At 38.1% G+C, this 27,182-nt stretch overlaps 1 protein-coding gene across 2 annotated transcripts in view; it reads right to left on the minus strand.

The window, feature by feature from the left end:
- LOC136678957 (kinase suppressor of Ras 2-like) overlaps window positions 1–27,182 on the minus strand; it is a 125,995-nt gene that overhangs the window by 97,507 nt on the left and 1,306 nt on the right. For both annotated transcript variants that reach the window (XM_066657165.1, XM_066657164.1), the window contains exons 2-3: window positions 16,640–16,780; window positions 12,333–12,483 (exon numbers count right to left, since the gene is read on the minus strand). In XM_066657165.1, coding sequence (XP_066513262.1) covers window positions 12,333–12,483; window positions 16,640–16,780 — 292 coding nt within the window. The remainder of the gene's footprint in view (window positions 1–12,332; window positions 12,484–16,639; window positions 16,781–27,182) is intronic.

Consider the following 27,182-nt stretch of genomic DNA (forward strand, 5'->3'; position numbering starts at 1 on the left):
ACAATATGGGCTGCCTCAAGTGCTGCTGGCCCAGAAAATCTTAATGAGCAATTACATTTAAGAGACTAGCTTACCAAGGTTGGCAGAGAAGTTAGCTTACCCAGGCTAGCCTAGGCCATAGGCTAGCTATCTATATGTTTTGCCTCAATGGCTGTCTATAACCAAGAATTAATATTAATTAATTATTTATTTGAACATGAAGGATACCAAGGTTCAGCAAGAAGCCTGAAACTATTAAAGCAAAAATGCAGAGCAGGCAGAAACCGTGCTTGAGAAGCTTGTGGGAAAATACTTTTATTTGATTTGATATTAAATTTTATCATCGGGAAGGCTGCTTTGTGTTACATTTTGAACGTTTTTTGAGGGTGTGTGTAGGGGGCAGGAGTTGCATTCTTTTGATTGTTTTTTTGATTGAACTTTTGAATGTTCAATAAAAGAATTAAGCATATATAAAGTTCTGCTTGCAACTAATTATGTACCATAGTTATTACTGGTACTGTTATGCCTTCATGTCTGCTGTTGACAAAAAACGGTACATTGATGATAGCATATGATATAGTACCTTTAAATTATCCAATATTTCCTATTAATTCCAATAAATGCCCATATATTTCCCAAAATTTCAGAGGAGAGTTTACATTTTGCAATATCACCAAAGTTCCCAAGCTAAAGTTCCCATGGAAAGTTACCAGTAATTTACTTGAAATTTATCTGAAATTTTCCACCCCTTTGCAACCCTAATCTTCACGCACCAAGTGTAACTGCTGTGAACAGCACAATGTGCAGGGTAAATCATCGGCTGTCGGCTCACCACCCTTGAAGATCTGTACTCTAGGAAGAGGGCGGGGAAGATCATGGCTGACCCCGCACACCCCAGTTACTCTCTCTTTCAGCAGTTTCCATCGCAGCAGACACTGAGACTGAGAGCTCTGAAGTCTCAGACTAACCATTACCCTTCTCACATCCAGCTGCTTTAAACAGTATAATTAAACACATACACTTTATACACACACACATACACACAACAACCCACTCACAACCACACACACATACATGCACACTCACACAAACACACATTAAGTTGGTGCAATAAACCTATTTTATAAAATGTTAATATCTACGTCTATTTATAATTGTCTGTTCACTACATATCCTCCATTGCACATATTTTACTTGCTGCTAGTTTGCTCTTGTTCTGTCTATTTTAGGTTTAATTAATATATATTTTATTACATACTTAGATTTAACTTTATGTTGACACCTGCACCAAGAGAAACTCCTTGTAAACCTGATATCTAATTCTGATTCTGATTAAAGGTGCATAGACATGCTGAACTTAAAGTCTTTCTTGACCAGATTTTCTTGCTCTTCAAATGAACCAAGTTCATTAGTACAAAGCAGCTAATCAGACTAGAGATCATTTACATATGCCAGTCTTTTTATTACTTAAATGATGAAATGTGTAAAACTGGCTGTATGCTTTGCAGCAGGAAACATTACATGAGGTTACCTAAGGTACCATTCTCCAGAGCTTAACCCTCAAGGTAATCAAAATACATATGTCAACTACAGCCATGTACATCATTTACAACACACAAACTTAATGATTACATTTAAGAAATGACATCTGGAACCTGAGGAAACAAGCAAAATAACACACCTGTACCCATAGAAACAGGCTAATGAAACAATAGACAACTATCTAGACCTCTATCAATAAAAACAATGCAGCAAACCCTTAGGGAAACATATACTATTCAGTAAATGAGCCATAGATAAGGCAGAGGCATTGCCAGGCAACTGCACCTCATACATCAAGTATTGAGCCAAGCTGACAATATCTCAGTAGCACAGAAATCCACAATAGCTTTAGGTAGTGTAGTGTCATTAACTGTATGAAAATAACTGTCAAATTTACCAGGACAACATTCAACCCAATACAGTCTCTAGGAACTTCTCCTGTGATTCTAATTATGTAATGAATCAGTTAATAAGGGTCCACACAATAACTTCAATAAAAAGACCAGTGAAGACAATCACAAAGCTTCCCATTCAAGCCTGTCTCACTGAATAATAAGTGAAAGGCTATGGATCAATAGATGGAAATAAGCAAAATGGCTTACTAGGCTTCCCTTAATTAAAGATTCTCTGTCTTTTAAGGCCAAATGGATCAGCTTTCAGAGGTTTAAAGAAAGTACTGACAGTTTAATGATTTTAAAAGCTATACCATTGTAAACAATATAATCAGTTCAATAATTCTGATTAAAATGTAGAAATGTTCCAATGTAATTAAAATAGAGAAATTATGTTTATTATTATTGATAATCTATACAGAAGTAAACATAACTATAATCCAAAACACATTTTTTTAAACGGTTCATCTTCTATAACCGCTTCATTTTGATCAGGGTCACTGTGGGTCCAGAGCTTACAGAGAATCATTGGACAGAAGGCAGGAACCAACTATGAACAAGGCAACAGGCCATCACAGGGAATCCAAAAAAAAACACATTTTGTTGGATATACATTTGAGAATGTTGGCTTCAGTATCAAAGCCATAATTCTGGTATTGTGACAGTGCTGACCAAGAGTAAATCGCTCCCAGGATTTATCAGTCCAGCTCTATCTATCTCATCCGTGAGCACACACAATCTTAAGCGATAAAAGCTCTTAGTTTGGGGATTGATGTGCAATTTGTGGACATTTAGTCTGGATCTAGGTCATGCCCCATGACACATCTAGCCTTCACACTTGCACTAACACTTACTGCACAGTACAGTGCGAAATTCAGAAAGCACTCTTTGTCATTTTCAGATCACTAACAACTAGAAAAAGAAAGTACATTATCCAGTCTATATTTTATAAAGTGGTTTCATCCTTCACCTTTCGACAGCTGTGTCCTCCCAATAAAAGCTGTTAACTAAGTCATAACTGAGATTATGTTCCTCTTTAAAAAGACACTAACCTTCATACAAGCAACTCCACACATACAACACAGCCGCCAGTAACACTTCTTTTTTTTACACTCATACGCATCTAAAATTGCTTAAAAATCATAGATTAGATATAAGCAATATGTTTCCTAAACTAAATTCCAAAGATATACGCTGTGTTCGAAACTGTGTCCTATTCACTATATAGTGCACTATTTTGGAGCTCCACCATTCTGTAGTAGTGCCTGAAAACATAGTGGACAATTTTCAGTGCACTCAAACAATCCCATAATGCACTGCAAAAAGTAGTGTACAACCATTAGCAGATATCAGATTACCCATAATCCACTGAGTTGTTTGGTAAAAACCGACATGAGGTAGAGTCCCAAATCATTCACTACCCTCCTGAATTCAGTTCCCTATAATGGTGAACTATATAATGAATAATATAGGGAATAGTGAATAGGGAACCATTTCAGACACAGGGATAGAGAAAATGGGAATTGTAGTAATCATGCAAGACTTAGTAGACCACCAAAACTGCCCCCTTCAGATAAACAGTACTTAAAGGAACGCTGGGTACGATTTGGTGTTTTTCTCCTGGGCTCACCCTATAGTGGCAGAATTTTATTCACGTTTACAACACTGTCCTGAAATCAAGGCAGTGGATGAGGGTATTGTGTAGTGTCCCTTTAAAGTAAAATGCTACCTACTGTTCCTCAAAAGCATTCATCATTGTGAGACAGAAGAAAACAAAGCTTCAGTTTTGGTTTAGATCTGACAACATAAAGAGGTATTTCTGTCCATTTTTCAAGTGTAATATTATAACAATGTGAGTCTGAAAAGATATGTAGCTTTTAAATGGCTATTATAGGGGAAAAAAGAAATGAGCAGAATTTAAATTTCAAGACATGCAGAATGGTTTTAGGGACTGATGAGGTGAAACGTGTAATTGTGTTTACTTGGATAATGAGAAACAGAAAATGCAAACCAACTTTTGAGGATGAACTTTGAAGGTGTGGAAAACATCTCTTCAGATTTCTTATACCTGAATGAATGGAAGCTGTAGTAAAGACAAAGCTGTGTTTGGAATATTGTTGTTGAGGCCGCTGTGTAATTTTCTGTTAAGTACAGGTTTGTAATTTTTACTTGGTCTCTGGCTTTTGCACAGTATACTGTACAAGATGCATGCACCCTCACACACACACACATACACACACACAGAGCCTCAGAACTCCAAGACGGGAACACCAATCATATCAGTACAGCTATTTGTGTGTGTGTTTGTACAGTTGTCTCTTGAGGGCAGGCCTGTACTTTTCATAGACGCTGACACTTGAAGGCATGCAGCCCCATTATAAAGATCAACACAAGATGTAAAAAAGTCAACATGTGGCACGGACGGTCTGCAGGGGAGGATTATGGGTAAGATGAGGCCACTGACAGAAGCCTGCACTATGACTCATCTCCATGGTGACAAAGCTGTCACAAACGATTTGAACTTGCGTGCTATACGTGATGGAAAATAAAGGGAAGATATACTGCATTTTTGTCTTGTACGGAGTTAATAAGCTTACAGTCTGTAACGAATGTGTCAGCCTGAGTTAGTTAATGTTAGATAACTGCTGTACACTGTGGCTGCCTGGGTCTAATAAACATACAGCTTCTTTTATCCCATATTTTGAATTGCAAACCCTGTGTGTCTGTTATTATAGTTACTGCATTGTGTGTATTCAGAGTCTGTTATCTCAGCTGCACAGAGTTGATGGCTTCACTGTTCTATAATTGAGAAACACATGAACTCATCCACACAATTGAAAAGAGTTAAAATTCACAATAGGCTTCAGTTCAGCCGTAAATGTAGATGGAGTTCTTGTATTTATTGAACTGTCCATCTTTTGCTACAAGTGTAAAAAAAACAGCCTGGGTCCAGAGATGCGCAAGGTTCTGATTTGTGGCATCTGCTCAGTTTGAAAAAGTAATCAATTAAAACGGGCTTTCCCATTTAACCAGAAATTATTGATTCCATATTGGCATAATCTAGCCAGCTATTTTACACTGTCGATATTTATCTCAGTATTTCACTTATTATTATTTGAAAATTTCATCTGATATTTCTGTGTCAAAATCTACTGCAATACAGACCAAGAGAAACATGTGCAAAATTACTTAAGATAAATTGATTTAAACTGAAATATAAGATTTGTTTCTCTTCTTCTCTAAAGGTACATTGATGGAAATGTGAGGTTTTGTTTTAACAGTCACTATATGCTTTTTTTTTTTGGCACATACATGCACACCTAGAAACAAAGGCTTGAACGGCATTTGGTTCAAATATGTATTGGCCCTAGTTGAAAACCAATTTATACTAGGATTAACCGGTCTATATATCAGCCTATTTGAACAAACACACCAGGCACGTGTGTTTAAACAGACCCAAGATGGGCCTTGAGCCCCTGCAGCACAAAATGCAATATGTGCTCCCAAAGGATATGAAAGAAATGTTCCAATTATTAAGGCTGCAGTGCTGATTTCTTCCACTTATTTTAACAGAAGTAAGCAGGAAATGTTCAAACATGTTTAAAACAATCTACAGGGCATTTTCTATAGTTCACAGAAATGTTTCATAAAAGCAAAAGAGCACTTGAGATTGTGCATTTCCATAAATAACATCAGGGCTGTGAAAATCTACAGCACTCACCCTCTGCTCATACCTGCGACTATCACAGTAATCGCTGATGTTATTCACTGTAACACACACCCTGACTGATCTATTGCTTACGTAAAGTTCTTTCCCATCAAAATATTCCACAGGGCTTTGAGTCTACTTCTGCGCTGCATCTTTTCTTGCACAAAGATCTGACCCGGAGAGTTTAAACAGCGGTATTTTGATGGTAAACATTATTTCAGCAGGTGCTCAAAGTCTGTTTATCAGTCTAGCTCCTGTGCCTGCTGCCATCATTAAAACGTCTCTCAAGAGCATGCCTTCAAGACACAAAGGCAAAGTTTGTTTTCCAACTTTACTAAATCATTAGGAATGTCTTTCAAGTAAGTCTCCCACGTTCCACAGCTTCATTCACTTTCTGCAGGACCCTCCCACAAACTGTGAAATTCTCTCAAATGAACATGCATTTGATGCAGGAACATACATCAGTTTCAGAAATAATATACAGGCAGCAAAATCACTGTACCCCAGGCATGCTTTTAAAACCATGCTTATTTATTTTTAATTATTTTCATTTCTTTTATTTCTAATCAAGACATTATAAAGTATAACATATTTCTTCATTGGTGTCTGCAAAGAATGCATGTTTACATTAAATTACACAAGTGCCAGAACTTCCAAATACAGTGTCAGATTTTTCAGTATTGTGAGTGTACACTCTTTGCTGTTGCTGCCGTTCAATATGTTTTTAGCACACTCACATTCGGTTTTTCAAAGACATCAGAAAGGATAGGTTTCCACAAATTCCCATTCAGTCTTAGAATTTGGATGTGTTTCTGGATTTACATAATCCCAGTAATCCTGATTTTAAATGTGTATAAATTATAAATATGTATTTCCTTGTAGCTTTATCAGTAAGGGTTTCCTGCCATCTTTGCGTTCTTTCAGACCCATAGCATTCAGTTGTGTTCTTACTTTAAATGGGTATTATTTACCATTTTCTCTCTCTCTCTCCCGCTCTCTCTCTCTCTCACATACACTCTCTCACTCTATCTTTGTGTGTATGTTCTCTTGACATTTGAGGCATGATGCTGTTATATTTATACACCGTGTATTTTTTTATTAAAAATGAACAACATCTATGGAGTTTTTTTTTTTACAGGGGTGAAGGCAGGCTCCTGTAAAGAACAGTGAAAAGGGTCCTACAGAAGCCATAGAAACAATATAAGAAGAGGTGACTGCAGAATTCCACACCTGTGTGGTCCACCCACACCCTGACGGTCAGCAAGCTTTCAGAAAACAGCAGGTACACTGCAGAGAGGGTTCTGTAATTACAGCTTTCAGTCAAAATGAAGCAGAAGATCTCTTTACTGAGACAAAAGCTTTCGATTAAATGCTACGGAGGATCCATGAAGGGCAAGAGAGCCATGTCACATCTGGATTGACACATAAACTAAAACCTGGATGACACTGAGACACTGATTAGGAGCTAAAAATATCCGCAGCCACATTGACATCATCAGCATCAGTGCAAACAGACAGCCGGGCCTGTCACTCATCACCAGGAGAGCGCAACACAGGCAGAATAACCGAGCTGCAGCTACAAGTCAGAAGAAAAATATTATTATCACTGCTCCTGTACCACCCTGCTGCTCCACAGTGTGACAGCTGCTTTCTGCCTTTCCTCCACAATGCGTCTGGATGACAAAATGGAAAAGGCTTTACTGCCCTCTTTTGGCAAATAAGTGCATAACACTAAGAAACTCTTGCGCGATCTGTTTTGTAGTAACACCACTGACTTCTACGAAGGTTAAAGTTGAATTCCCTGCTCAGGTAAACGCTATCCCCTACCACATTCACAATCAAGATTCCAGAGAAAAACATGTACCAAATGCTGTATTTGAAAACAATAATTTGTAGCCTAGTTATGGTGATACCTATCTCTACACCCAGTAGTCATTACCAGCACATGTTGGTTTTCTACTGGCTCCCAACTCTAGAGTTACCAGACGTCCTCTTTTAGCCGGACATGTCCTCTTTTTTAGACTTAAAAAAATGTCCGGGCGGAATTTCACAACCGTCCGGCATTTTGTTTTTCTAGAGCTTACATAGAACTTCGAGAAGCGTTTCGTTCACAAACTAGTCCCGCCCTCCCCTACTCCGATTGGTTCGCTTGAGTGAGAAGGGGGCGTGGTGAAGTAGCCTAAAATCTTCTGCTTGGACGGTCTGACTGTAGAGCTACCGTTATTGGTCATTAACCTTCTCTGTAAACATTTAATTGGTCAGTCTGCACTTCAATAGTCCTTGTTTACGTCAGGCAAAGCTCATGTACCTACCCTCATCTCGAGCAGCTATGCCGAAAGGTAAATGTAACCTCTCGGATGAATTAAAAAAGAAATTCCCATGTTTTGTGTAGCAAATAAAGGTGTAAATGTGTAAAGGACCCCCCCACCCCGACGTGTCCTCTTTTCCACCATCTCAGATCTGGTCATCCTACCCAACTCACAGGAAAGAGGACTTGTTCACTCACTCACACATTAGTTCACACATCCAATTACTCACTCACTCACTAACACACACACACACTATTCAGTGTGCTATTCAGTGCTTCCCACCAGTCAATGCTTATTCACTGTATCATATTTTCTGTACCTTTCTTTTACCTCCATTGTTCTCCACATTGGGGCGGCACGGTGGCGCAGCAGGTAGTGTCGCAGTCACACAGCTCCAGGGGCCTGGAGGTTGTGGGTTCGATTCCCGCTCCGGGTGACTGTCTGTGAGGAGTTGGTGTGTTCTCCCCATGTCCGCGTGGGTTTCCTCCGGGTGCTCCGGTTTCCTCCCACAGTCCAAAAACACATGTTGCAGGTGGATTGGCGACTCGAAAGTGTCCGTAGGTATGAGTGTGTGAGTGACGTCCCCTCCAGGGTGTATTCCCGCCTTGCGCCCAATGATTCCAGGTAGGCTCTGGACCCCCCGCGACCCTAAATTGGATAAGCGGTTACAGATAATGGATGGATGGATGTTCTCCACATTTTTTATTATACCTTCCCTTGTTCTTGGATATAGCATGCTAGTTTGTGAGAGACGTGGGAAAGATATTTGGTATATGGGAATGCCCCATGTAATGTGGGACAATAAGTCACCCGCCAAAACCCTGTTAGATTTTATGAATTAAATTAACTCCCTGGGCCACAAAACCAGTGAATATTCTGATATCTAATGATCATCAACTGTGCTTGTAAAGCACACATACCACTGCTCTAAACTAAGTTCAAATGTGTTAAATACATTCATCGGTTCTGTATGAACAGTCTGTGAGCAGTAAGCTAGGTGTAAAATCATTAGAAAAGAGAAGTCCCATCCTCTCCCCAAAGCAAACCAAGTTTCATTGCATAATGCTGCACTGCCCTCTTCTGGATGAACCACTCTACTGCAAGAAATACCCCGCATTTCAGCCTGCAGATTTTAGACTTTATACTTGGTGGTGGAGCATTTCTGTATGAACTTGATAGTGAGGTCAGGTACTGATGGTGGATGGTCAGTTCTAAATTCATCACTCCAGAGAATTATTCGACAGCCCGGTGCCAGGGGTTTGTACATTTCTTGGCACTGCATGGTGACATTTGGCTAATGTTTGGCTGAGTTTTCCATTCATTTCTTGTCTATAGACTCTACAACAACTGTGTGTGTGAGATTAGGTCAAGGACTGTATAACAATGGGTGCACCTGAGTGTGTGGTTCATTTTTGTCATATATTGAACATGTACTCATACTGGATGATTATGTTTGGATCATAGACACCATGATATTCCTTCACTGTAGGGAATACTTTTCCACGTAAACACAGTGTGTGTATGTGTGTGTGTGTGGTGGGGGTGTTATATAAGTCCCTAATATACACTATTGTAGCTAATATCACAAACTATAAAAGGATGTCTACAAACATTTGGACAAAATAATGCATTGCATTGTGGTAGGTCTGTAATTACTGCTCGTGTGTGTACATATACACCTCAGCATTAGTGGGTGGGGTTAATCTCCAGTAAGCTGATATATGTAACGTTATTGGTTTTGGGCAGACTGAATTTGCAGCTTAGATTCTCCTTGTGAGATGAGGAGTGAACTGGTTTGTCCGTGGTACATTTTAGTAGCCATAGTAGTTAAAAGATAAGCATGTGAACAGCTTCTCTATCATACACGTATTGTTACTTTCCAATGAAAAACACATCTCCAAAATAACAACTTTGTCAGGAGCAGGGGGAAACCTGCTTAACATAAAAGTAAATGTAAAAAACTTTCTATTGGTTTATTCACTGTGAAATGTTTACACAATGTGAAGGACAATCGCTGTGTTCAAATGATGTAGTAAACTAAATATTGACATCCACTCTTTCAACATGCATTCATTCATTATCTGTAACCGCTTATCTAGTTCAGGGTCACAGTGGGTCCAGAGCCTACCCAGAATCATTGGGCACAAGGCGGGAATACACCCTGGAGGGGGCGCCAGTCCTTCACAAGGCAGCACACACATTCACACATTCACTCACACACTCACAACTACGGACACTTTTGAGTCGCCAATCCACCTACCAGCGTGTGTTTTTGGACCCTGGGAGTAAACCTGAGCACCCAGAGGAAACCCACGCAGACACAGGGAGAACACACCAAACTCCTCACAGACAGTCACCTGTGTTACCTAGCTAGTAGCTGAGTTCAGCAGTACTACATGAGTGTCCACAGTACATCCTTTGGACTTAAAGTGTTCATTAAGTAATTAAGAAAAATGTAGGAATTGCTTAGCAGTAGAATGCCTAAAAGTTATGTCTTTCTTTGTAAAATAACAGTTTCCCATTTTCATAAAGCAATCCCATACAATATTGAATTTAAGTCCAATTTGAAAACCTAATTATTTTCGAGTCTTTTTAAATTATTTCAGCCATTTGTTCTTCCTTGGTTTACGTTGTCTTGCCCTCAGTATCTTTCCACAGCATTTTATTGTTAGATTTTTTTTATTTCTTATATTTCTTTTATAAGTATGTTTTATAATTTTATCAAAACTAAACATGGAGAGGCAGCGTTTAGCTCCTATGCCGCTTTTAAATGGAACCAGCTGACTGAGGATATTAGAAGAGCCCCGACTTTAGACACTTTTAAATCTAGACTTAAAACTTTCCTGTTTGAGCAGCTTACAGCTCAGTTTAAAATACTCTGCACTTTTATTTCTGTAACAGCATTTTATTTATTTTCTTTTATTGTATCATTTTAAACTGTTTTAATCATTTTACTCTTTTTATGTAATTGTTTTATTGGACTTTCATGATTTTATTCTGGCTTTTAACTGTTTGTTTGTTTGTTTTTTCCTGTAAAGCACTTTGAATTGCTTCTGTATGAAAGGTGCTCTATAAATAAACTTGCCTTGTCTTGAATTGACTTGACATTATTTGGTATTTTAAATTATCTGTATATTTTATAGATCCTACAGAACATTTTCTAAAGCTGGTGAAAAGCAATGGTTGAACATCATGGTGGTCTGCCCTCTACTGGTAACTTACACACATGTACACACACACACACACACACACACACACACACACACACACACACACACACAGAGACTTGAAACTTTACTTTTTTTTTGTTTTCTTGCTGTTGTTTTGTTTGTAAGCATTATCATTATAATAATTTTAAGACTAGCATTCTGGGAAATCTATTCAGACTAAGATAAACTAACTTTCTACAGTTTCAGAAGAAAACAAAAGTTCCTACTACTTTCAAAATAAAACAATAAAACTACTAACCAATCAGTACAAATATGGAACATCATGCACCATATGAATATGAACATTAACAGGATACAGAAACTCCTGCTCACCTTCTGTGAATGTGTTGTGAGGTGCTTTGTTTGTAGCACACGACCAGTTTTAGCTTTAGAATTTTACTGTTAGAACTGATTATTTACAAAATAGTTTAGATGGCATTATCAGTGACAGGATTAGATTCATTCCTCAAAGAAAGCTCCAAAATGTGTTTTTGAAAAGTTAAATGCTGAAGACAGGTTCCCACTGAAAACATTTCTCAACACATCAGATAGTGATATTATTGAGTGATAATAGACATTTTATTGAGCATTTGTTTTTTGTTTAGTTTTTTTTTTTTTCAGCTCATTTTTGTACATCAAAATATTTTTAAAAATATGTAAATGACAGGGTTATAGCTCAAAAATGCTAATTTGAGAAGTCTTTGAATATTTTTTTCTTGGGTATAAATTGAAATTCTATTTTTTTGGATGATATATATATATATATATTGTTCCAAAAACATTTTCAATTTTCACCCCAAAAAAAAATTCAAAACCTTAATCTTCAGAGGGAGTGTACTTCAGTAGAATACTTTTTTTAAATTCATTCCCTACTGAAGATTAAGAAGGATTAGTTCTTTTCCTGTAAAGTTACATATATATAATATTTACATAAAACATACATTTTATGTAACATAAATTGTACATTTTCAAGAGAATGAAAAAGATTACAACATGTATAGTGCCTCAGTTTTAAGAAATTATATATTAAATAGGTCAGGGTTTTCCAATGGCCTTAAAATGTAATATAATGCTAAAAGATTTTGAAAAGACAGTTAGACTTTATTTGAAGCATACGAAATCCCACTATTTTGTATACAATTGTTTATCTACACAATTCTAACACTGAGTGTATCTCTGTGTGGGAACTTACCTGATTTGTGGGCAGAACGTAGGCAGGTGAGAGAGGCATTGAGCCGAGCACACTCTTCCTCACTGGCCCCAAACTTCTGCAGCGTTTCACACACCTCCTCATCAGACATTTCCAACAGTGCCTCCAGGGTGAGCTCACCTGGAGAAATCTCCTACAGCACACAAACACAGAGAAAATGAGATCCTCTAAGGCATATAAGTGAAATATATCAATAAGAACGAAACCTTCAGAAGAGCTCACACATGTCAAAAAAGGGAAAAGCAATTTCTATTATGATAATAATCTCTGCAGACCTACTGGGATCCTAATAGCATGTTAGTGCTAAATTAATAGTTTCACTGATGTTTTTGAGTGTTCTAGATTAAGTGCAGACATTTAAAGCTTGAAAAGGGCCTTCCATTTTTATGTGAAGCTCTGATTTTAGTAAGTGTAGTAGTGCGACCTAATGATTCACTAATGTGATCAAATACACAAAGCATAATCAAGATAAACAAGCATTCAAATTTTGAATCTTTTGAAAAAAATAAATACTTTGTGTAACACAATCCATTAGAAACTCATTTTCATTCTCTAATCTTGATCAGAACAAGAAAATGCAGCTACATCTCATCACCACAAGGGGGTTTGAGCACCATGGAGAGCTCCACATGTAAAATATTTTCACGGCTCATTTTAAAGGGTGAAAATAACTAAAATGATCTATAACTGCATCTGAATTAACATTAGAATTGAAAAATGCAAGTAAAATAAGTAAAAAATAAGTGATAAATGTTTGTCAGATTTGATAAAATCCATTTGATTATTTTATTAAAACCATTAACAAAATTTTAAGAGCTGCATGAGAAAAAAGAAAGTTAATTAAAATGCATACAGTGATTTATTAAAAAAATAATCCTTTCAATGACTGACATCACTAAACATTTTACATAAACCTTTTTCATCAATCAGTACCTGACCTCACTATTGTATTTGTGGCCGAATACAGTCAAATTTCCTCACAGCAATTTTTCAATATCTAGTGTTAATGTTTCTAGGGGGAGCTGGTGTCTGTCTTTGATTCAGTGTGTATAAAGTTATTACTCAGAATAGTCAATCCAGTCATTCTGAAAGACACTGGATTATCATAAGCCACTCGTCTGTCAGTTAAAGGCAAGTGGTTTATTGGCATAAGTGGTAAATAGTCTCTGAAAATTGTTCTGACCTACTGTACACAAAGAGTCGTATGATAGGCCTTTGACCAGCAAACAGCTTTTATAAAACACCACTTTCAAGAAAATGGAAACCTGCTATAGCTGTTATGCTACGGCTGTTCCATTCTAAAAATAAAGTCTGCAGTCATTTCAATACCAAATATAGGTTTCCAATTCAGCGTAAGCCTCCAAGGATCAAAGACGGGGTCAGCTTGCCGACTTCTAAATGCAGACTTTTCACCTTTAAAGAAAGCTTTCTCCAGGAGAAACGTCTGAAGTCCTTCCAGAACAGTTTTTGGAAAGCAATCTAGGAAAAAGTCTGATGTTGAATGGATTTCATCCATCATCACTAACCTCCTCTTCAGCCATATGGTCAATAGCTGCATGTGTATTCCAAATAATTCTAATATTCAATGTCCATAAGATTTGACACAAATGTTTGTAATCAGGAGGCCTTGTTTGTGCAGCTAAATTAGAGCGTATACTAGAGGTATTACTAAATAATAGGGTATAAAAAATATAAACGTATGTTTAAATGTGATCCAAAAACAAAGGTTATTATGGGATGTCCTAATTCTTTCACATGATCGTGCGTGTGTGTATAATATATAACATTATAGCATTCTGTTCATTTCTGACAATAATCAGAAACTACCAAACATAGTAAACAGATGGGGCTAAATGTGATTGGTTAACACACATTGGGTGGAGCTTATCAAATACAGTGCCATAAACCTGTAAAGCTCCACCCAGACGGTCACGTGAGTCTGCCCCGACTGTCAGAAATGACCCTGAGAGAAATAACCATGAGATATCATTTTCTTTTTTTGTTACTGAACACTTTGTTCTGTTTTATAGTTTGTTGGAAGTGCTGCATTTGTATTTTTTGCCTCTGGTATCACATTCATCCAAGCCTGTGGGCTGGTAACCATGTAAATCAAGGCTACTTTGCCCCCTCTTTGCTACAGTAACAACTTTATACTCTGCTGAACATGTTTGCATTGGGCATGATGACCTCATTCATTTTTCTATGCTTTCTGTGAAGAATATATAAGCTGTGTTTGAACCTGTGTCAGCAATGGATGACTTGCTTATTAGAAGTAGTATCTGGATAGTTGCAAAAATAAAAATCATCATTTTCATGAGCTTGCATCAAAACAGACAGACAGTGTTAGAACTGTTACACCAAACAGTTTTAATAACACTAATCTTATAATAAATCATGTGAAATTTGTAATTTGAATAGTACCCCTTAAAGGCGTAGTTCACGATTGTAATCAAAAAACACTTTTTATAAAATTCGCCATTTACTAGCTCTCCTTTCTGTTTTCGTGTTTACAAAGCCCCAGTGACTGTAAATAAGTAGAAACTGGCTCGGTTTGGTATGCAATCTCTCTTTCTCTCTACTCATGTCAGAGGCATCTGGAGTATTATTAGATAACAGAGAAAGCTACAAACGTTGAAAAACGACTGAGATGAGGATATTGCTCATGACTGCTCCATAGGTCGGTAATATAGACTTAATTTTGCTGTTTCAGATCACTTAAGGTGGAAATGTTTCCAAATTCGGGAGACGGATAACTATGTTACTGAAAGTACTACAAAACTACACAACTTGAGTTACAAGTGAGTTTCCATGGTAATTCAAGCATTGAATGAAAACTTACAGACAAATTAAAATTCATCAAGGTACAAATAACTGTCGGTTTTCCCCCTTAAACATACCATTCCACCTTAAAAAATTCTTAGCTTTGGAATGTAAAACAACCAGAGAGAACTGTGATTGCCCACAATTGTAGACGTTCCATTTAAGTACCTCTAGCCTTACAGATAAATAAAGTCTAGGGTTAAATTATATTACACGATATCCTAATCCACACAAACACAACATGCCAAGATTATGGTATGAACATTTTGCTGCCTAAGGAAACCTGCTTTCACCACCACTGCTTGGCCCTCGTTTCCATTCAACTGCCAATACTTATTGTTGCTAACTGTTGTGTGTGTCAACTATTGGCCTGTGATTTCAGAACTGCGGATCAACCCTGCTCACTGGCTGGCTTCTTGCTCTCTCAGCTGCTGTCTGCATTGCATACTGACTCAGCGAGCCTACTCCAGCTGCAGGCCCTGTGCCCTGTCTGCTACATTTGATGTCGCGCTGCTACTTAGCCCTGTATACCAACAGAGACAGCCCACTTTCACTGATGCTACAAACAAGGCTACATAAGCACTGCGCCCGCTGTACTACTGTGCTTCCTTGTTTGTCTTTTGATATTCTGTGGTCTGTCTATTAATCACTGTAAGACTCCTTGGGTCATTGAAAAGCAATATATAAATAAAATGCTTTATTATTGTTGTTGTTGTTGTTGTTACAACTTCAGTTACAAGTACTGGGATCTTTTATAACAGTGAATGATTAAACTGAAAAATTTAATTTCTATATACTGCACTTATTTGAAACCAATTTTTGCCTCATTAAAACACTACTGATTTGAGACACTATGGTTTAAACTGAATTATGAACAGTGTGACTCAGTACATACCCTATTTACACTCAACAAACTGCAACATCCAGCCAGAATAATACAAGACTGTGAACACAGTGATAATATTTCATCATATTAATCAGTCATTCAAATATCTCATCTTCAGCTTCCAAACACAAATAATACACTGAGATTAGAATACACACTTTCCACTGAATTTCACAGCTTCATTCAAAGGGTTACATGTGAAAACTAGTGAATGTTTGTTTGTACACCATGCTTTAATTATCGCTGGAGACTTAAGTGTGAAAGTAATAGTAATTAAGCAGTGGTTAACCAAAGCACAGAATCTGTGAGAATACTCTCAAAATTCACACAACACGTTTACCATCATATGTCTGAAATGTCTTGAGAGGCTATCAGTAAAACAAACAGACTTAAGTTTCCTGACAGATTCATGTTGTTTGTTAACAATAGATTTAATGGGTATAGTTGCAGTAATCTCTCTCTCTCTCTCTCTCTCTCTCTCTCTCTCTCTCTCTCTCTCTCTCTCTCTCTCTCTCTCTCTCTCTCTCTCTCTCTCTCTCTCTCTCTCTCTCTCTCTCTCTCTCTCTCTCTCTCTCTCCTGTACCTCGGTCACCTCCTTCCTCATGTTGACGATCCGGAGCCAGTGTGTGAGGCGAGGAAATCTGTCCAGCTCCACATTCCGCTCCTGTAAGGGCACTTTATTCTTATAGGAGAGCTGCCGGCTAAAATACTTCACCAGCTTACCCTGAGAGAGAGAGAGAGAAAGAGAGAGAGAGAGAGCGAGAGAGAGAGAGAAGAAGAATCATTATGAGGAAAATTTCAGTGTACATTGTACATAGCTTCTGCTCCTTGCTCCTCACTGCCGGATTCTCATGCTGAACGGAGCACTCATTCTCATTTAGAGGAACACATGCTGAAACCAGATGTTCTGAACAGGCAAACAGTACTGTGGTGTTTGATCCTTGTGGTATTTAGACCAAAGCATGTCACAGACATTTCATCAAGACTACAGGACTGTTTACTTGTGTAAAAAGAGGCATATGTCATTTTTAAGGTTTCCCTTATATATCACAAAATCTTCAAGAACTGGTAATGAATACACTGCCTGAGGCCTCACACATTATTCATTCATTCATTATCTGTAACTGCTTATCCAGTTCAGAATATCCAATCCCCCTACCAACATATGGTTTTGGCTTTGTGCGAGGAAACCTTAGCACCAGGAGGAAACCCATGCAGACACAGGTAGAGCATATCAAACTCCTCACAGACATTGACCTGAGGCGGAGGCTGAACCCACAACCCCAGGACTCTAGAGAATGTGTGACAGAAGCACTGTGCCACCATCCCACCTTAAACAAATATTTTCTAATGTATTTATTACAGAGAAATTCATGCCAGACACTGTAAAGCAAAACAGACCTTACATGAAACAACTCAGAAGACACATGCATGTTCATTTTGGTCATTGTGTAAACCATCCAGCAACACAGTATACAAATGTGAGTCAGTTACTTCTTGTACTAAACCCTTTTCATATTAAAGTAGTCTGAATGACATCAAATGTCATTTGAGTAACTGAATTATGAAGTAACTTTGAAAATATGTAATGCATATACAGTTTTAAAGTTTACCAACAGAAACATATTGATAGCCATTTAAATGTGCTTATTTACAGTATTCATGCTGTACTGTAAAATTACAAGATTTTATTTGCATTACGTTGTTTAACAGGTTTTCCACCAAAATTTTCTCCATAATTGTAGTCATCAATCATTTTGAATATTCATGCAGTGTGTTACAACATTAAAAGAAGAAACACACCATTTCACAGTATCCAGCAAATGTGTGTATAAATCACACAATGAACTATAGGTCTGGCAATAAAAACTATAAATTCATTATAACGGAAAGCATGGAGGCGCAGCAGCTAGTGTCGCAGTCACACAGCTCCAGGGACCTGGAGGTTGTAGGTTCAAGTCCCGCTCCGGGTGACTGTCTGTGATGAGTTTGGTGTGTTCTCCCCTGGTTTCCTCCAGGCGCTCCAGCTTCCTCCCACAGTCCAGAAACACACGTTCGTAGGTGGTTTGGTGACTCAAAAGTGTGTGTCACCCTGTGAAGGACTGGAGCCCCCTACAGGGTGTGTTCCTGCCATGCTCCCAGTGATTATGGATAGGCTCTGGACCCACCCTGAACTGAATAAGCGGTTAAAGACAATGAAAGAATGAATTAATGCATTATAACATTCTGGAATCAACCACTTTACCTAAACCCAAAAATAATTGTGGTTACAATACAAAACCTGTAAAAAAATCCAATCAAGGGATGAAGAAGGTGAGTCTGTAATTTATAAAAGATATTTACTAAATTAATAAAGCCAACGTGCAACTGCAATTTTCTTCATCTCTTTTGCAAATAACAAACTTCCAAAAGAAGCTGGAAATGCAATGAAAAAAATGTGTGATTTTTCTAATTCTCTAGAACCTTAATTTAACTAATAAATATACAAAAACTGTAACTCTGTTAAGCAAGAAAAAAACCATACATCAATTCTATGCTGAACCCCTACCAAGTTCTCTGGACAACATTAACAACATGTGCTGTGGTCAGATGTTTCAGGTCCATGTTTCAGCTTGTTTTCGTGAAAAATAAATATTGTGTTTTCAGTGCCAATGACTATAGATTCCATCCACCAATAGGTGGCAAACGCAACATCTATTATGGTGTGGGGTGCACCAGTGACCAAGACATGGGTGACTTGTATATGTGAAAAGTTTCCATTGATGTGGAGGCAAACACTATGTTTTTAGAGAGACATATATTTTAGACATATTATATTTTTCCTGGAAAGTCCATGGTTATTTCAGCAAGATAATGCCAGCCATCATTCTGTATGCATTAAAACAAAGTATCTTCATAGACACAGAACTGTACTGTAAGTCAAAATGGGCAAAAAATCCCTCTGCAAAACTAACATTTAGTATCATCAGTTCACAAACAATTAAACATTCATTCATTCATTGTCTGTAACCACTTTTCCAGTTCAGGGTCACGGTGCATCTGGAGCCTACTTGGATTGATTGGGGGTCTTTTCTCTTCACTTAGTATGTCTGCTCGTGAGCAATTGCAGGCGATTCAGAATGCAACAGTGAGATTACTTACTAAGTCAAATAGACGGCCTTCCATTAGTATCTTTACACTGGCTTCCAGCTGAGTACATTACAGGCTCCTATGTATGTGGTTGATCAACTTAACCCATACATATCAGCATGTTCTCTTAGGTCAAGAAATTAAAATGTACTGTCTGCTTCATGTTCTCGCTTGAAGACTCATGGAGATCATTGCTCCTAAGCTGTGCCCACATTGCCCCTTTTTTAACATATCGGTTGATTCTGTGGACTCTTTTAAAAAACAACTAAAGACCTACCTTTTTGAGCAGGCATTTGGATAATGGACAAGGTCATTTTTCTTGCCTTTTGTTCTTTTAGTGTTTGTGTGTGTGTGTGTGTGTGTGTGTGTGTGTGTGTAAAGCACTTTGTGGCTTGTGTCTGTGAAAAGTGCTGTATAAATAAATCTTTTTACTTGCTTTACTTACTTATCTAGCCTTTAAAAATGATAAGATTTTAGATTCGAGGCACTGTATAATAATTAAATTGATATTATTAGTTGGCACATGATATTTATGTTGGTATTTTAATAAATGCTATAACAAAGTAGCCTCGGTTCACTACTTTTTCTAAATAATGTCCTGTTGTTTTTCTGAGTGTTCCTATGTACTTAACTGTCCCATTGTCTTGATAAATTTTTCAGGATTCCTCTGAACTGGAGCACTGCATGTTGCACAATACATAAATATTCTAAATTGGACAAGTTTTCCCAAGCCAGTGATGTCACTGCAGTTTAGATGCAGAAAGGGATGCGCAGCTAAACAAAAGCTGGTGTACGGTTCTAATACATAAACTTGTCAAGTATAAACTTGTCAGGACATCTGGGGCTCAATTCACAAAAGTGTCCCAAGAGAGAAATGCTTCATAAATGTTTGAGTTATTTTTTAACTTCAAACTGAAGATAAAAGTTTTTTCTTCAAAACATTCTTAAAAAAATTATAAGAACAATTAATAGTCTTTAAAAATATATATCCTTAAAAAAGCCTCACACTTGTCTTAGAAAGGAGTATAATCCAGGTAGGTCTCTAAAATGATCAGTTTAAATAGGTGAATTACTATAGTTCTTTTTCTACATATGGAGAAAAAGGGAAAACTTAATAGTCTGTGATATTTTCTGTTGGCTATTTCTTCCACCCACCGGTCTAGTTCTTGTTTCCTTAAATTTTTTGAATGTGCAGCTTGACTCTTTTTGTCCAATTCCTTTTTAAGCATGTGTAAACTGCATTTACGAACATTCGTATGAAGTTGTTTATCTTAAGCTCCTTCATAAGAAAAGATTTTGTGAATTTGGCCCCAGGTTCCTACCACCCCCCACTGTACATGACTCATTACCAAAGCTCTGGAGCAACTGCACATGAATCTCAGGTCACTGTCTGAAAATAGTGACAAACTCTGAACTATGGGAACATATTAAACCCTTAGAGGCGAGAGGCCATCTTTATAACTCCAGCATTCCACCAAATCCATTTCTACTCATATAATACTAATATAATACTTTGAAAGGGAGAAGACCTATAAATTCAAAACTAAAAGCCACAGTAAAGTTTCAAATGCATATTTGCAGTCAGGGTTAAAATATAACCAAAATCACATAAAAAATTATAGTGTTTGTTTAAGAGTTACAATCTCTCCCATTTATTTTCTATCAGTGAACTGTCTCCTGTGTTTACATGTCTCAGAGTAAACAGATTTCAATGCAAATGTTCTTAACATCCAATAGTATCACAGACTGTTTGGAGAATTCACAATTACGCATCAGCACAAGTTTACAATAAAGATGGCCCTGCTTATACTAGGTTTAAGGTTATTAACATAAAGAGAACAGTTTAAAAAAGGAGAGGTGAAGATCCTGAAGTTTTTCTAGCAGGGGAAGTGCACTCCCAAAACATCAGTCCAGCACTTTTCCACTGCATGGACTCTACTTGACTCGACTCTGCTCTTTTGCTTTTCCATTAGGCAAATTTGGTACCTAATCCCTGCAACCTGGTACTTATTTAGTCCATGTTTGCACCTGGTAGGAAGCAAGCCAAGTAGGTAATTAATGTGACATATAAACCTTACAGAGCTCTGATTGGCCAGAGAGACTTGTTTAGACAGTGAAATGATCTTCAGCACGCTTATAAAATCTCCAAGCTACAGTAGCAATCACATTTGTTTTTATCTGACTCACAACAGCAGCTCTTAAAATTATGCCGTGGAGTTTGAAGAAGTTCAAACGTTCCCAGTGACCGACATGCAACAAAGAAAACTCTGCCGATCTGTGAGAACTGGGTCACAGAGCTGTGTTCAGTCCAAAAAACACAAAAACAACATGCGAATACATGATGAGTAAACAGCTAACATTACCACCATGTTGATGTGGCTTTCACAGCACATTATTCCCGTTTTTGAGACGTCATTGGCTACATTTTGTGGGGCAGCTATACTAGTGGAAATGCAACCAGCCAAGCCATGCCAAGTCAAGAAGAGCCGAGCTGGTGCCATGCAGTGGAAAAGCACCAAAGTATCTCTGATAAAATGTTCCCAAAAATTATTTTGTTATTATTATTTTATTTTAAGTTTTAACAAACCATAAACACAGGGACTTGGTGTATATTTCAATTTTTAGTTTTCTATATGTCAATATAGAATTATATTCTATATTTTTCTATATTTGGTGTATATTTCTATTTAATTTTATTTTTCTCCACCCTATAAGAGAGGTAGCCTAAAATATAGCTAACAAAGTTTTTCATTGATTTAGTGTTATTCATTAATCAGCTCTGAATTAAAATAACCAGATGGACAGCTACGTTTTTCTCTCTCCCCCTGTATTAGTTGACTGAGCAGTTGGTTAAAGAGCTAACAAGATCAGTGAAACTGTAATAGAGCAGCAATTTTATGTAGCTTGCTTTTGCTAACACAATCACAATTTACTGTGAATCACTTCCAAAAGTTTTCTCATGTTTATAAAGAAGCCATCATCGCTAACTGACACTTTCAGCTGTTTCACACCAGGGTGCCTTGCAACCACACTGCAAACCTTCAAAAACAACCCTGCCCTGTTCATCTCATGTTCTTCCGTTTTCAAAACCAGCACAAACTCCACCTTAAGTGTCCACAAATGTATGAGGCTATGCGTTTGTGATTTAAAATTTCCATTCAAATATCAACATCGTACAGCTCATGCATTAATGTAGAATAAACTGTAAATTAACATTAGATTATACTAGAACCATTTGTGGCTAACTGTGGTAGAGCTTGTTTTTGTGGGGAAAAAAATCACTAACAAACATCATGTGACTAATTGAGAATAACTGTATTGCTATAAGGAGTTTTCTAAAATCAATACAAAGTTTTATCAAAACTTTTTCCATTTTAATTTCAGGAAACTCACATTAAAATATTTGGAATAAATAAAATGAAAAAAGCATGGATAAATATTTGATGCACTTTTAAGATGCTTCATGAGAGGTTTGAAATTGCTGCCTTGTGTTTCTGGATGTATAATAATAATAATATAAGTACATTTTTTCAGTAAAGGCTGACAAAATATCTTGACTATTATAGGTGGATCTTTGGCTTTTTATAAATGGTTTTAAACTAGTGATTTTGTGGTTATGGTTCTGAGTCACTCAATGACTGCCAAACATAAAATAAAGCAAAACATCTGGACTGTTTGGTGAACAGATGGATATCCAGTAGATGAGTGAACCCTGTTAAAGAACCGTTATATAATTTATTTATTTCTCCTACAACATTTGCAATTTAATAGTTATTCCAAGCAAATAACTATTAAGGAACTTTATTTAAAAGTATGAGGTGTATTTTTAATGTATTGCTGAACCCTGCAGGTACCATGATAGCCCCAATCACTTAGTATGAAATAGTGGGAGTTTGATACTGAATAATCTTAGCTTCTTCGTTCAATTAATTGATTCAAAAAGGAAAAAGACATATGCAGGGAATTCTTGCAGGTATTTTAAGTGTGGGAAAGGAACAAATATTATAATGCTACGTAACAAAACATGGTATACATTTTTATTTCCTTCTTTATTTATTTTTTGTTTGTTTGTTTGTTTGTTTATGCCATTAACTAAAAAATAACTCTAGTGTCAAACACAATATGACTGCTCCTAAATTAGTCAAGTTCCAAGTCCCCTGAAAGCATTTTATACAAAATGTAACACACTCATAGCATGCTAGCAGCTTTATATGAATTTTTCTCTTAAGAGGAGGGCAAAAAGTCTTATTACCACAAAGAGGCCTCACAACAGGGTACTTCCATGTTTCATCAAGGCTAGGTGTTGTCTTTCTTTACTGTGTCTAATTTAGTTTGAGTTGCTAATCGTTGAAAAGCTACCTTCCTTTTGCAAGCATAAACACTGCAGAAGTCACACAGAGTGAGACTGAAGTGAAGGGTCATGCATTTGTGAGTGTGTGCAGATCTGGATCTGTGTGTATTAGTTTGAGGCCCTGTGTGAGTGTGTACAGTTCTGAGGCTCTGTGTGAGTGTGTACAGTTCTGAGGCTCTGTGTGAGCGTGTACAGTTATGAAGCTTTGTGAGTGTGTGTACAGTTCTGAGGCTCTGTGTGAGTGTATGCAGTCTGTGTGTTTGTGCATATCTAAGGCCCCGAGTTATTTTGTGCAGATATGAGGCTGTGTGTGTGGGTGTGAGTGTGTGTCTGTGTCTAAGGCCCTGTATGAGTGTGTTTAGATGTCAGGCCCTGTGTGAGTCTGCATAGGTCCAAGGCCCTGTGTGAATGTGTGTAGATTTAAGATCCTGTGTGAGTGTGGACTGATGTATGACCCTGTTTAACTGTGTGCAGCTCTAAGCCCTTGTGCGAGTATGAGAGGCTCTAAGGCCCTGTTTGACTGTGTACATGTCTAGGAGTTTTACTGTGTAATGGTTTAAAGTCCTGTGTGTGAATGTGTTCTGATTCAAGGCTGTGCATGAGTGTGTATAGGTCTAAGGGCGTGCTGATTCAAGTCCTGTGTGTGAGTGTGTATAGGTCTAAGGACAGTTTAACTGTGTTCAGGCCTTGTGTTTATGTATTGTTTAAAAGCACTGCATGGGTATAGTTCCAAAGCCTAGTGTAAATATGTGCAGATCTAAGACCATGTGTGGCTGCATAAGTCTAAGACCCTGTATGAATGTGTATAGGGGCCCTAAACCCCTGTGTGAGTGTGTATAGGTCCAAACCCCTGTGTAAGTATGTATAGGGGCCCTAAACCCCTGTGTGAGTGTGTATAGGTCCAAACCCCTGTGTAAGTATGTATAGGTCTAAGCCCCTATGTAAGTATGTATAGGTCTAAACCCCTGTGTGACTATGTATAGGTCTAAGCCCCTATGTAAGTATGTATAGGTCTAAACCCCTGTGTGCGTATGTATAGGTCTAAACCCCTGTGTGCGTATGTATAGGTCTAAGCCCCTGTGTGAGTATGTATAGGTCTAAGCTCCAATGTGAGTATGTATAGGTCTAAGCCCCTGTGTGAGTATGTATAGGTCTAAGCCCCTGTGTAAGTATGTATAGGTCTAAGCCCCTGTGTGAGTATGTATAGGTCTAAGCCCCTATGTAAGTATGTATAGGTCTAAGCCCCTGTGTGAGTATGTATAGGTCTAAGCCCCTGTGTAAGTATGTATAGGTCTAAGCCCCTGTGTGAGTATGTATAGGTCTAAGCCCCTGTGTGACTATGTATAGGTCTAAGTCACTATGTGAGTATGTGTAGGTCTAAGCCCCTGTGTGACTATGTATAGGTCTAAGTCACTATGTGAGTATGTATAGGTCTAAGCCCCTGTGTAAGTATGTATAGGTCTAAGCCCCTGTGTGAGTATGTATAGGTCCAAACCCCTGTGTGTGTATGTATAGGTCTAAGCTCCATCGTGAGTATGTATAGGTCTAAGCCCCTGTGTGACTATGTATAGGTCTAAGCCCCTGTGTAAGTATGTATAGGTCTAAGCCCCTGTGTGACTATGTATAGGTCTAAGCCCCTGTGTGAGTATGTATAGGTCTAAGCCCCTGTGTGAGTATGTATAGGTCCAAACCCCTTTGTAGTTATGTATAGGTCTAAGCCCCTGTGTGAGTATGTATAGGTCTAAGCCCCTGTGTGACTATGTATAGGTCTAAGCCCCTGTGTAAGTATGTATAGGTCTAAGCCCCTGTGTGAGTATGTATAGGTCTAAGCCCCTGTGTGAGTATGTATAGGTCTAAGCCCCTGTGTGAGTATGTATAGGTCTAAGCCCCTGTGTGAGTATGTATAGGTCTAAGCCCCAATGTGAGTATGTATAGGTCCAAACCCCTGTGTGTGTATGTATAGGTCTAAGCCCCTGTGTAAGTATGTATAGGTCTAAGCTCCATCGTGAGTATGTATAGGTCTAAGCCCCTGTGTGACTATGTATAGGTCTAAGCCCCTGTGTGAGTATGTATAGGTCTAAGCCCCTATGTGAGTATGTATAGGTCTAAGCCCCTGTGTTTGTATGTATAGGTCTAAGCCCCTATGTGAGTATGTATAGGTCTAAGCCCCTGTGTTTGTATGTATAGGTCTAAGCCCCTATGTGAGTATGTATAGGTCTAAGCCCCTATGTGAGTATGTATAGGTCTAAGCCCCTGTGTAAGTATGTATAGGTCTAAGCCCCTGTGTGAGTATGTATAGGTCTAAGCCCCAATGTGAGTATGTATAGGTCCAAACCCCTGTGTGTGTATGTATAGGTCTAAGCCCCTGTGTGACTATGTATAGGTCTAAGCCCCTGTGTGAGTATGTATAGGTCTAAGCCCCTATGTGAGTATGTATAGGTCTAAGCCCCTGTGTGACTATGTATAGGTCTAAGTCACTATGTGAGTATGTATAGGTCTAAGCCCCTGTGTAAGTATGTATAGGTCTAAGCCCCTGTGTGAGTATGTATAGGTCCAAACCCCTGTGTGTGTATGTATAGGTCTAAGCCCCTGTGTAAGTGTGTATAGGTCTAAGCTCCATCGTGAGTATGTATAGGTCTAAGCCCCTGTGTGAGTGTGTATAGGTCTAAGCCCCTATGTGAGTATGTATAGGTCTAAGCCCCTGTGTTTGTATGTATAGGTCTAAGCCCCTGTGTAAGTACATATAGGTCTAAGCGTGTGTGTGAGTATGTATAGGTCTAAGCCCCAATGTGAGTATGTATAGGTCCAAGCCCCTGTGTAATTATGTATATGTCTAAGCCCCTGTGTAAGTATGTATAGGTCTAAGCCCCAATGTGAGTATGTATATGTCTAAGCCCCAATGTGAGTATATATAGGTCTAAGCCCCAATGTGAGTATGTATATGTCTAAGCCCCAATGTGAGTATGTATAGGTCTAAGCCCCAATGTGAGTATGTATAGGTCTAAGCCCCAATGTGAGTATGTATATGTCTAAGCCCCAATGTGAGTATGTATAGGTCTAAGCCCCAATGTGAGTATGTATAGGTCTAAGCCCCTGTGTGAGTATGTATAGGTCTAAGCCCCTGTGTAAGTACATATAGGTCTAAGCGTGTGTGTGAGTATGTATAGGTCTAAGCCCCAATGTGAGTATGTATAGGTCCAAGCCCCTGTGTAATTATGTATATGTCTAAGCCCCTGTGTAAGTATGTATAGGTCTAAGCCCCAATGTGAGTATGTATATGTCTAAGCCCCAATGTGAGTATGTATAGGTCTAAGCCCCAATGTGAGTATGTATAGGTCTAAGCCCCAATGTGAGTATGTATATGTCTAAGCCCCAATGTGAGTATGTATAGGTCTAAGCCCCAATGTGAGTATGTATAGGTCTAAGCCCCTGTGTAAGTATGTATAGGTCTAAGCCCCAATGTGAGTATGTATATGTCTAAGCCCCAATGTGAGTATGTATAGGTCTAAGCCCCTGTGTGAGTATGTATAGGGCTAAGCCCCTGTGTGAGTATGTATAGGTCTAAGCCCCTGTGTGAGTATGTATAGGTCTAAGCCCCTGTGTGAGTATGTGCGGGCCTAGGCTCTGTATTAGTGTTTATAAATCC

Source organism: Hoplias malabaricus, chromosome Y (genome assembly GCF_029633855.1).
Source record: "Hoplias malabaricus isolate fHopMal1 chromosome Y, fHopMal1.hap1, whole genome shotgun sequence".
In the NCBI taxonomy this organism is placed as follows: Eukaryota; Metazoa; Chordata; class Actinopteri; order Characiformes; family Erythrinidae; genus Hoplias; species Hoplias malabaricus.